This window comes from Platalea leucorodia, assembly GCF_965183815.1.
Source record: "Platalea leucorodia genome assembly, chromosome: 9".
NCBI lineage: Eukaryota > Metazoa > Chordata > Aves > Pelecaniformes > Threskiornithidae > Platalea > Platalea leucorodia.
The window spans coordinates 29,622,761-29,635,206 of record NC_138831.1 but is presented as its reverse complement, the minus strand read 5'-3'; the positions used below and the strand labels follow the sequence as shown (position 1 = coordinate 29,635,206).

The window sequence follows — 12,446 nt, the reverse complement described above, 5'->3', positions numbered from 1 at the left end:
CACTTTGGAAATAAGACAGCTGTAAATTACAAATAAAGGCAGGTTTTCAGTTTTAAACAGATATAATCACTTTAACAAAACCTTGACCTCTTGGCTTGATCTGTTTGCATCTTGGTATGTATTTGTTCTTTTGATGCTCCTGTCTCTAGAATTGTGCAGAACATGGTAATAACAAAGCAGTGAGTACTGTGCTTGGAGAAGACCAAGTAAGGAAACTGTTGGGCTCTGAAAGCCTCTTATGTAAGCAATGGAATCTGTATAGTGTCATTTTCTGTTTGGTTTTGAACAATTATGGAAATCGCTGACAATTGCCAAAAAGCACTACTTCAGTTTCCAGACTCCTGTTGTGTTACAGGGAGCATTCTCTGTAATGTTTAGCCTTTTTTCTTTGTTTCCTTTTTTTCCCCTTTTTTTTTTTTTTTTAAAATGTCTGCTTGGTACTGGCAGATTTCAGCTTTTTTTGTAGCTTCTGGCTAGATATCTTAATTGGAAATGGCCCTCTGGCAGATGTACAGTAGCTGGAAGCATCGCCTCAACTTACTGATGCTGTTTGATGTATTGCCTTTGCTGTTTCTGAATGACTGAAAATGCAAAACATTAACCCAAGGCTCTTGTGTAGAGTTTTTAATAGCACTGCCAGTCCTTTGTAATGCTAAGTTTTTATTAATCTGCATATGGAGGCTTTTCTACCACCTTCATTCCCATTTGTCCTTCCAGGATTTTATTCTAACCTGGAATACCTTTCTAAGGAGCACTTTTATTTCTCGATGGGGTAGGGAGGGCCACCAAATCCAGTTTGTGTGTTTTCTTTGCCATCATTATGGAGTATCTGTGCTGATGATGTGGTTACTCATATGACGATAGACTGTTGCATTGAAATTTATCATAATCTAAGACATTGTTTTTCAATAGAATTTGAAACTGATGGAAACATAAGGTTTAAAACTTAAACCCAGAGAATGTTTACAAAAGAGACCTTTTGATGCAGTTGTCCAGTTTCATCTTTTTAAATTATTTTGAGGCTTTGTGCAAAAGTTATAGTACTCTTAACAGCTTAGTGAATGCAGAATCAGATTCAAAACCAAATTACTGATACTCCTTTTAATAAGAGGATTTACAGTACTGTTTTTATACCACATGTCTATTGTGTAGCCCCAGCAACAGTGCAGCTAATGATTGTTTTAAAATACACAATTACACCCCTTTCATCCTTGCCACAAAGGCTAGGTAAGAAGCCTTTCTTGCAGAAATGGTTGCTTAGTAGCTGGGACAGCTGGAGAAGTAGGATTGAATTGCGGCCTTTGACTTCAGGGATGCATTTCACGACAGTTCATCATCTTTGTGCATCAGTGTTTAGTGGAAACTGGGAACATGTAGAAGGGGGATCGCTTTCTGAGCAGTCTTCCCTGAGCTACCGTCATCTCTTTGGCTGTGAGTGGCATTTCAGTATTGGAAGGTAGGAAAAAAAGGCTCTCATATAGGAGAGAGAACTACTAAGATCTGGAAAGAAGCTAGCCTATGCCATATGCTACTGCTTTAGCCTTTTGCGTCTAGTAAACCACGTTGAGATAGATGCTGGTCTCGCTGTTTCATGTATGCCTCTATGGGAATACAAAGTCTTCCTTGTTCAGCATCCCTTGAAATGTCCAGCAGAGCAAGATCATAACCTAGTCTCCTGTGTTAACTCAAGCAGCAGTGTGAAAACAGTGTGATCCTTGTTAACCTCAAGAAACAACAATGGTGGTCTTAGCGCGGTTTGTAACTACTAGTAATTAGGGCACTTCTAGTGCAGTAGCTTTTCCTCTCTTTCCCTGCAGCAATGGATTATTTGCTGTGGTATTTCTACTGCGCGTAGAGCTCACCTCATTTAGAGCTGGAGTACAAGGCTGGAGAATCCTTGTCAAATGAGTTTGTAATTGAAACAATTTCTGAGGTTAATATTTTTTGGTTTTGAGTGTTTGTTCTTGTAGCTGTTATTTGCAGCTGCTGCACAGTTGCTCTTCAAACAGGACTGTGCCAGCAAGGGACAGTTTCTGCGTGTGCTGTAGAGACTCTTGGTCTTGTTTTCTTGCCCAAATGATTCTTTAGAGATGCACCTGTAGTGCAAACTTCCCCGTGTAATTGTCTGTCAATGTACAACTGTTTGTTTTGCTGTTTCATGAGTGTGGTCAAACGATGGGCAGGGGGAATGTTATTTAATGAGTGTGCATCATAAATTTTACTAGGGCTTTAAGTCCACCTTTCCCTCTTCTAAAAAATCTGTTGAATTGTCTTTCAATCATCTTCCTGAAAATAAGCCGTGAATTTGAGGAGAGGGATGAAACAATCTGAGTTTTATCAGCTGTGTGGCACTCTAACTCTGCTTGCTGATGAGAAGTCCTGCTGCCCAGGGAACACAGCAATATGACGGGTTTTGCTGCATAATCTGTCTGGCCAGCTGTATTCTAATCTTTCTGGTTTTGGGGGGGCCTGGTGGGGGAAGAGACTAGCTTTAAGGCAACACTGCTTTCAACAGATACCTTTGAAAATAGGATTGAAGGACAACTTAGTATGTCTGTGCTCTTAACACAGCTCTGAAGCTGGTAAGTATTGAAGGATTTCATGCTATAATGAGGATATTTTGGCCTGATCACAAATGTCAGCACAGCATCTCATTTCAGAAGGCAAAAATCGTGTGGTCTATCGAAGCACCTTTGATGCTGTCTGTTTCCTAACTAATGACACAGTCTTTTGGCCTGTATATACCACTGAAATTCCCTTTACCTTAGAAGGTTGTAAGATTCCTGGAGCTGTAGTGATCAAACTACTTCAGGGAAAGTAGGTCACTTGTATCTTGGGGAATTCCCTGCCTTGGAAGTCCAAAATAGATGGAAGAAAAGGTCAAAGCAGAGTTCACAATTGCGAGCTGCATAGGGCAGAAGGTTAGAGTTTTACCCTTTTTCGTCCTGTAGATAGGTCCTGTAGAGCAAGAGAACTCTTCAGAGAAAAGACATCTGGGCATGAACACTTAACACTTGCCAATTACAAGGTCCACGCAACTGAAAAAGGCTTGAAAACCCATCAGTGTGGTCTGTGGCTTGGAGGTACCTCCTAGCTGGTGTGCGTTGCAGCCCGTGGCTTCCCAAGTACAGCTGCCACAGTTGGTTCCCCCGGAGTGGCGAGGATAAGCACTTGGTGCTGTGAAGCTGTGCCTCCCGTGAATGCTCTGTTGGGAGTGCGCTGCTCCCAAACTGTCGACCTCCATCCACAAGTACTCCATGTTGTGCTTTTTCTATGAAAGTTGTGTTATTGTAGATGCTAATGTCTTATCTAACTCTTTGTTTTCTGCACCTCATTGCTTTGTTCTTTGAGATCTCTTGTTTTCTGCCGCTCTGTCACTGCGTTTCTGCTGCCCCTCCCTCTAGCTGGGTTTGTCAAGTCGCCCATGTCAGAAACTAAACTCACGGGGGACGCCTTTGAACTGTACTGTGATGTGGTTGGGAACCCCACTCCAGAGATCCAGTGGTGGTATGCTGAAGTCAACCGGGCTGAGTCTTTCAAACAGCTGTGGGATGGCGCTCGGAAGCGCCGTGTCACCATTAACACTGCCTACGGGGCGAATGGGGTGAGTGTGCTGAGAATAACCCGCCTTACCTTGGAAGACTCTGGGACTTACGAGTGCAGGGCCAGCAACGATCCCAGGAGGAATGACTTGAGGCAAAATCCCTCCATAACGTGGATTCGAGCCCAGGCTACTATAAGCGTCCTTCAGAGTGAGTCCGGCACCCTACAGTAGTGGTACTGTAGTATCTAGAGGCAGTCTAGTGACCCTTACCCTCCTGTCAGCCCGATAAAAACCCTGCTACCTTGTCCTGTTGTTTTGAACCTAAGACCACTCCTCCGCCTGTAGTGCTGACATTGTCTGCCGTCTGTGTCTCTTCCCTTTAGGATCAAAGGACTTGGGAAAATCTATGGATCTGTTTATAGCATCTGTGCGAAAACAAGCCCAGTGTTGAATTTGTGTTTCTTCCCTACCTCCTTTAGTTCTGTAGTAGGTTTCCAGCCACCCTAAAGCTGGCTTCTCTGTGAGTGCCTTTATATTTGATTTCTGTGTTCTTCCCAGATCTAACCATTTTATTTTTATTTCTTGGAATTTCTCTGAATGCCTTCCACATGGTTGTGGTGTCATATATGCTTCTATACAAATCCTTCCCTTTCAGTTATATGTGACCTTTAATGTTTAGATTTTTCCATGAAGTCGTGGTGTTTCTTTTCCTTTCTGAACAGCAGCGTGTTCCTAATGAGTTCTTTGATGCAGCAGCACTGAACTGATGCAGCTATTCTTAATCCAGCCTATGAAAGGAGGGGGGGGGAATATCCTCCCCCAGTGTTGAACTAATAACTTTAGCTAAATTACTTTCATCTGAGAACGCAACTTTTGGCAGCAGAAAAGCTTTCAAAAGCAGAGAATATGGTTGACCCAGAATTGCTTTTTGTTACAAGACTTTCTATTGTTACAAGACTTTTCTGCGTTTAGCTCGCTTTTAAAGCAGTCCCAGAGAAGTTTGGAAACTTATATCATCAGAGTCAGTAGAGAAGAACCCTATTTCATTTTATGTAAGATGCAAAACTCCTGCATTTGCAAACAAGATGAAGCAAATGTCTAGTGAGTTACAGGTAGAGTGAATTAAATCTGCAATGTGAGCCTGCTGCATGGAGGTACAAGACAACTTGCTTTCTCGGTGATTTCTCAATGTCCTAAAGGGGCAAAAAGTAGAGCACAGGTGTTGTCTTGCTATTGTGCTCTGTGCATAAATAAACCTTTTATGTACCACTTTGAGTTTTGTCTGGGTACAAAATTGTCAAACTGTGATTATGTCTCAGTTATGTTTTTGGATACTTTAAAAAAAAAAAAGCAACTTCCAAAACTCTCTCTAAAGCATGGTGCTGCAGTCGGCACTGCTGGGTCAGAGACCTTCCCTCTGGAAAATGGAAACAACATTGATATTTGTGGAAAAATAGACAGTGAACCCTATGATGTGGATTAACTTGAAAATTTAAGTGGCATCGGGCCGTTCAGCTCAAACCTGCTCAGCTTTCAGTCTTAATGCCTGATCCCTCCTTTGTCCTTTGAGGTCCCAAAGGACTCAGATCAGTAGATTGTTTGCATGACCTACAACAGCAAGAGCCACGTAATTTTAGGAAATAATACTACCTTAAGACAAAACTAAAAAAATTGTCTTGTAGGAAGTAGTGTCTCTGGGAAATCCCCACTGCCCCTGTTAAGACCTTTAGTTTTTCTTGTGTGACAAGTCTGTAGTGGTCCTGTGCTCCTCTCTTTGTGTCTAGTCAGTTTTAGTAACCTACTGAGGGAGAAAATCCTTTTCATATGAAAAGTTGCCATTTGGGAATTAATTACTGTGAAGATGTCTCCATATGGAAAGTGGGTTTTTCCTCTCTGAGGCCATTTATACTAATACTAACCTGCTCCGGGGATTAAAGTTTAACCTTTCATCTTCCTCCCCAGTTAACATGGTCTTGTTGCATCTGGTGCTACTAATTCTGAGTGTGTATCGTGACTTCGTTGCTAAGTGCCTTGTGCCCGGGATAATTCTTCTGCTTTTGTGTTTTATTCATAGGGGAGGAAACGTTGAACAGAGTACTTTAATGCTTTTTCTCTGTAATATTGTGTATGTTAAGAGATCTAATCAGCTGCTGCTTGGGAAACAGACCGCTTGGACATCAAACTGCTGTGTGGCCATGCTGGAAGCAGAGATAAGGGGTAAAGCAGGTTTCCAAGCTATCCCTGGAAAATGGGACAGATCTGGAGCTGCCTAAAATGTCTCAGATGCCGCATTGTGTGTGTGAACACAGTTTGAAATGAGTTTTCTGGCTAAACAGTGTCGGAGTTTCCGGCTGATGGTGGCCATTTTGCTGCTGGCCTTATTTGGCATCGGCATCACTGGAAGGGAACATCATCATATGTATCAAAAGAGCGCAACCTCTTTTCACTGTGCTTTACATCACAGGTTATCTCAAATCCCAAAACTTGCATGCAAAGAGGTCAAGTGTGACTTGATTTTTAAAAGTTAGCACCCAAGAACTAGCATCTAGCTTCTATCTCATTCCTAGTTTGGATAAAGAGCTTCAATTATGAATATTTTTTTTTTTTAATTTAAAAACATGTTCTTACATAAAATGGGCAGTTTAAATCCTGTGTAAAAAGAGACTCTTCAGCATCTTGCTCTTTCAAGTGGGCATCCTTTGGATGTTGCTGTCCAAGTAGTATTCCATTTGTAGTTTGTCTTCTAGAATTAAATCAGGCTAGGACTGTCCAATTGCTGCGGGTTTTTGTCTTTTTTTCTCTCCCCCCCTCCCCCCCTTCTTTCTTCCGCCCCTTCCCTCCCCCCCTTTTTCTTCCCCCCCCCCTTTTTCTCCCCCCCCCTTTTTCTTCCCCCCCCTTTTTCTTCCCCCCCCTTTTTCTTCCCCCCCCCTTTTTCTTCCCCCCCCTTTTTCTTCCCCCCCCTTTTTCTCCCCCCCCCCTTTTTCTTCCCCCCCCCTTTTTCTTCCTCCCCCCCCTTTTTCTTCCTCCCCCCCCTTTTTCTTCCTCCCCCCCCTTTTTCTTCCTCCCCCCCCCTTTTTCTCCCCCCCCCCTTTTTCTTCCTCCCCCCCCTTTTTCTTCCTCCCCCCCCTTTTTCTTCCTCCCCCCCCTTTTTCTTCCTCCCCCCCTTTTTCTTCCTCCCCCCCTTTTTCTTCCTCCCCCCCCTTTTTCTTCCTCCCCCCCCTTTTTCTTCCTCCCCCCCCTTTTTCTTCCTCCCCCCCCTTTTTCTTCCTCCCCCCCCTTTTTCTTCCTCCCCCCCCTTTTTCTTCCTCCCCCCCCTTTTTCTTCCTCCCCCCCCTTTTTCTTCCTCCCCCCCCTTTTTCTTCCTCCCCCCCCTTTTTCTTCCTCCCCCCCCTTTTTCTTCCTCCCCCCCCTTTTCTTCCTCCCCCCCTTTTTCTTCCTCCCCCCCCCTTTTTCTTCCTCCCCCCCCCTTTTTCTTCCTCCCCCCCCCTTTTTCTTCCTCCCCCCCCCTTTTTCTTCCTCCCCCCCCTTTTTCTTCCTCCCCCCCCCTTTTTCTTCCTCCCCCCCCCTTTTTCTTCCTCCCCCCCCCTTTTTCTTCCTCCCCCCCCCTTTTTCTTCCTCCCCCCCCCTTTTTCTTCCTCCCCCCCCCTTTTTCTTCCTCCCCCCCCTTTTTCTTCCCCCCCTTTTTCTTCCCCCCCTTTTTCTTCCCCCCCTTTTTCTTCCCCCCTTTTCTTCCCCCCCTTTTTCTTCCCCCCCTTTTTCTTCCCCCCCTTTTTCTTCCCCCCTTTTCTTCCCCCCCTTTTTCTTCCCCCCCTTTTTCTTCCCCCCCTTTTTCTTCCCCCCCTTTTCTTCCCCCCCTTTTTCTTCCCCCCTTTTTCTTCCCCCCCTTTTTCTTCCCCCCCTTTTTCTTCCCCCCCTTTTTCTTCCCCCCCTTTTTCTTCCCCCCCTTTTCTTCCCCCCCTTTTCTTCCCCCCCTTTTCTTCCCCCCTTTTCTTCCCCCCCTTTTCTTCCCCCCCTTTTCTTCCCCCCCTTTTCTTCCCCCCCTTTTCTTCCCCCCTTTTCTTCCCCCCCTTTTCTTCCCCCCCTTTTCTTCCCCCCCTTTTCTTCCCCCCCTTTTCTTCCCCCCCTTTTCTTCCCCCCCTTTTCTTCCCCCCCTTTTCTTCCCCCCCTTTTCTTCCCCCCCTTTTCTTCCCCCCCTTTTCTTCCCCCCCTTTTCTTCCCCCCCTTTTCTTCCCCCCCTTTTCTTCCCCCCCTTTTCTTCCCCCCCTTTTCTTCCCCCCCTTTTCTTCCCCCCCTTTTCTTCCCCCCCTTTTCTTCCCCCCCTTTTCTTCCCCCCCTTTTCTTCCCCCCCCCTTTCTTCCCCCCCCCTTTCTTCCCCCCCCCTTTCTTCCCCCCCCCTTTCTTCCCCCCCCCTTTCTTCCCCCCCCCTTTCTTCCCCCCCCCTTTCTTCCCCCCCCCTTTCTTCCCCCCCCTTTCTTCCCCCCCCCTTTCTTCCCCCCCCCTTTCTTCCCCCCCCTTTTTCTCCTTCCCCCCCCTTTTTCTCCTTCCCCCCCCTTTTTCTCCTTCCCCCCCCTTTTTCTCCTTTCCCCCCCCTTTTTCTCCTTTCCCCCCCTTTTTCTCCCTCCCCCCCTTCCCCTCCCTTTTTTTCTTTTCTTTTTTTTTTTTTTTTTTAATAAATTAAAGCAACATAAATGCAGGTAAAAGATATAAATGAGACTGCAGGTGTCTCCAGTCGCTGTTAATTTTTTTGTTTTAATCCTAAAACATCAAAAATTTGCAAGTCAGACACAAAAGGCCCCAGCAAACTCCAGCAAAGCAAGCTTGAGACAGCTGTAAATATTGTCTGGACATCACAGCTTAGCAGAGACATAGGTAAGAATGGGTGCGAATTAGCAGAAGTGGTCATTGGAGCTCCAGGCAGGTTTTTTGTATGTTCTGATTCATCAGTGGTAGAGGCTGAAGAGTGCATTATCAACAGAATATGAAAACCAGAAGATTACCACTGTGAAAACCCTTCTGGATGAAGTCTTTAACTTTCTAGTTTCTGTAGGGACTAGATTCAAATTTTTTTGTGACTTTTTCCTGTTGCTAGCGTTTGTGTAATGCTTTCTGATGGCAGCGTGTATGCTTTCCGTTTCCAGGATTGCTGCAGGCTGATCACCGCTTTAGGTTGTGTCTCAGCACAGCACAGACAGCATCAGCATCTGTTATAACAGCGCTCGCTAGATGCGTTGCAGTCTCTGTTACAGTGGCCTGAAGCCTGTCCTGCCAGCATCCTCCTCCTAAAAGGAAAACACTGCATTTATTTCACAGACTACAGACTTGAAGACACTGCTTTCATCATCAAAGAAAAATGTTTAAAACAAAACCCAGCATGATCAGTGAATTCTAGCAAAAGTTTATTTCTCTAGATAAATGTTCTGATACCGAATTACTATTTCAAACACATTGCTAAAAATATTTCCAGAGCTCTGTTAGTATTTTTCTGAGAATGCACACAAGCTTTTTGTGGGGGATGGAAAAGCATACAGGGCAGTCCTGTAATGGTATGGCTTTAACAAAACAATTTAGTGCTGCATAGGAACCAAACAGATCCTTGCATGGTTAAAATTCCCAGCATGGGGACAATGAGGCAGAAACACAGTTGAAAATGTGTGATAATAGCAAAGTGTCTAAGAGAAGTGTCAACAAAACCTCCATTACTACAATACCTGCCACTTTTTCTGCAATTAAATGCAGCCTACTGAAGAAAGGGGGAAAGGATATACAGTAGTCAAATGGCTTTGTCAGGTTATTAGTAGGTAGATATTTTTTCTCCCTGCCTCTCTGGGCAATAATCTAAGTACTGTACTATTGAGTGGATGAACGTTTTATGTGATGAAAAATGCAACGTTTCTGACAGTACTGGTATTTTCCACTTTCCCTCATTCTATTTCATAATTTGTTTTCCAAGTGCTTTGCAGATGAATGTCCAAAAGACTGCATGGGTATGACTCAATTCCAAATATGTTACCACAAGGCATAACAAAATTTACAGGATTAAAAATCCTTTGCTGACTTGCAAAAATCATGAAGATGTTCATTACTGACTGACGTCCTCACCCTCCTGCACTTCGCTGCCGACCAGAATGCAGAGGAGGCAGCCCTCGCATGCAGAGAGGTTGGCGCTGCGGCAGCGTGGTCGGTGAAATGAGCAGCTGGCAACAGCTACCTCTTTGGAATTCATTTCACCCTTTAAAGTAAGGAAATACATCAAAGACAGAGGATGCAGTAGCATTTACATGGTGAAGACTGCTGCAGCAGTGGCCTTTAGTTCAAGCTGTAACTATAGCCAATACTAAATCTAGATATTTTTGGAAGACTAATAGCAAGAATTCTTAAATTTCCTTTAAGCTCTGTCATCCTGTGCTCAAGGTTTTATTTACAGAATACTTGAAACTAGCTGTGAGCCATGAGACCTTCAATAGAAAGGTCTTTTTTCCAAGTTAAAGTTGTTATTATTTGTTTCTGACTATTCTAAAAATTCATCAGCCTTATTTGTTAAGGAGCAATAGCCAACTGCACGATCTTAAGAAAATGTGGTTATCAAATGTCAAGACAGTGCCCTTATACTAATCTTACCACTTCTGAAAGGCTTTGCCCTAAAAAATGTGAATTTGAGGTTACCAGGTAAGATTGTAATATGAATCAGCCTGAGTTCAGTTCCTAATGCAACCAGCAAAGTATGTAACTCTTGTGGTCTGTTTATGCAATGAGGCTCATGTATTTTTTTTCTTCATAAATGTTTATGTTTAAGGTTACTTTAGAAACAAAATAGTTCCCAACTCTAATTTTAACATGCTGTGTATTCTCTACTTTTTATTGTTAAGCATTAAGGGCTGCTTTCAGCCATTCTTCATCAAACTTGTGCCTTATTCACACTGTGTGCTTGCTCGAATTTCAGACATCAGAAGTTGTGCTATTTGAAATACCTTGTGTGCACAGGATATTTTCCATAGGTAGACAGTAGTCTTTTTGCAGGGAGAAGTCCAGAAATATTATTCAGAAGACTGCCTAACTTTGAGAGCTATTCTATATAGAAAATGGGTTTGTTTTAAAAAATCAAAGTTAAGTAGAGGAACCAAGTAATAGCCAGAAAGAAGTTGCTTCCAAAGGACCAGCTGATCTCTTATGTATAATCACAGGACAAGCGTTTTCCCATGTTATGGTCAGTAGTGTGTAAAAAATAATTAATAATGTTGCACAGAAATCTGTAGTGATGTCAAATATTAAAATAAACAATCTAAAATAAATCTCTTTTTTTCCATGTAGGGGTGCTGATCCATAAGGTGTTGCTTTCACTAGTAGTCAGCTGTTTCATTGTGACTTTCTTGATGTCTCCCAAATTAGTGCAGTGACATTCCTTGTGTACTCTTTTTCCCTTCCCGACTCCCCTTTGAATTTTAGACTAGTGTGGCACAATTGCCAGTGAAGATTTGTTGCTATTTAATGTGTCCTTCATTTCAGAGCCCAGGATCAACGCCAGCGAGGATGTAGTCATTCATCTGTATGGTCCGGCTGTCACATTGCAGTGTAACCTCACCACAAGTCCCAGCCCCCTTTCTGCCAGTTACTGGGTGAAGAACGGAGAGGAGATCCCTGGCACTAGAAAATCTTCAAACACTACAGAATACAAGTAAGTCTCTTTGAAATAGTCTTCATGTTACACTGGAGAATGACAGACCTGGTAGACTTACAGCTTTGGGATAGGTGATGGGATGTTGGGACTCCAAGGTCCCTGGTTCAGCCTGACAGTGGTCAGACAAATCGAGTTGATCTGCATTAGAGGCTCTGCAAACAGTACATCTGTGAATAGCGTTAGAAGAACGATTCTGGAAAAATTGTTGGCTACAGCTGTCCCAACTAGCTCATGTAAACAAAACGTCAACAAAAACATACGGTAAACTTCTCTTTTTCAATCTAAACTCATTTAGTTCTTCTCTAGAGTATACATGATGTGTGGACATAGGCACAGACACATAGTCTAGTTTTCTTTTTCTCCAAGTATATTGTGCAGTCTCTGTCTTGCTTATATCTACATAAAGATGGATCTGCAGCTGTGCATTTTTATTATGCAGGGAAATGCAGCACATAAATCACTGCTGAAATCAGCTGTTTTAGTCATTTTCTGGCCTTGGGAGATGAAAGACAGCGTTGTCTGAGTTGTTACAGATGAGTTGTCAGACCACTGCTACGAAATGATACCAAATCTTGATTAAACCAGTACAGCTGTATCACTTGTGATTCTTATTTGTCAGTACATCCACATTTTCAGCATTAATCTGTTCCATGTGCGCATGCTCTGGCTTTGTCTCTACCTTCCATCCAAGGGTGTGAAGGAGAACAGAAGGCGTAGAACCACCTCTTTCATTTCACTGTAGCTTGCATCGAGCATAAATTTTTTGAGGGTTTCTCTATTCCTGAAACAGGGCTTGCTTGCTGTGGAGTTGATTAGAGCATATGAAGCTTGCTCAGTGATGCCATCAGAGATCTGTTTTGTATATTTGATTTTCTTGCCTTTTTTTTTTTTTTTTTTCCCTTCCATTTTCTTCACCTGATGCCAGCATGGATAGCAAATACAACTTTCTGTTCAGTGTTAAGCTAAGATGAAGGTCACTTAAGGCATGTTTTAACCACTGGTGGTAACTTACTCTTTGGAGACATTAGACCACTTCTGACCCTCTTACTCAGCTGTTATGTCAGAAAGAGGTGCTTATGTCTGGGCAAGGCCTGCTATATTATAGAGTATCTGGTTTACTGTGCCTTGTCTCTGCACTAAAGCAAGGAAACGTGCCTACACATTCAACTGGCTTTTTTCTGTCTCTAGCAGAGTACTGCGGGCTCTTTACCACACTAATGTTGCTTG

General features: G+C 43.4%; 1 protein-coding gene across 3 annotated transcripts in view; it reads left to right on the top strand.

Moving 5' to 3' along the window:
* The window catches only part of NPTN (neuroplastin), a 60,911-nt gene that overhangs the window by 21,862 nt on the left and 26,603 nt on the right, over positions 1-12,446 (top strand). For all 3 annotated transcript variants that reach the window (XM_082322424.1, XM_082322423.1, XM_082322425.1), the window contains exon 2: positions 11,048-11,216. In XM_082322424.1, coding sequence (XP_082178550.1) covers positions 11,048-11,216 — 169 coding nt within the window. The remainder of the gene's footprint in view (positions 1-11,047; positions 11,217-12,446) is intronic.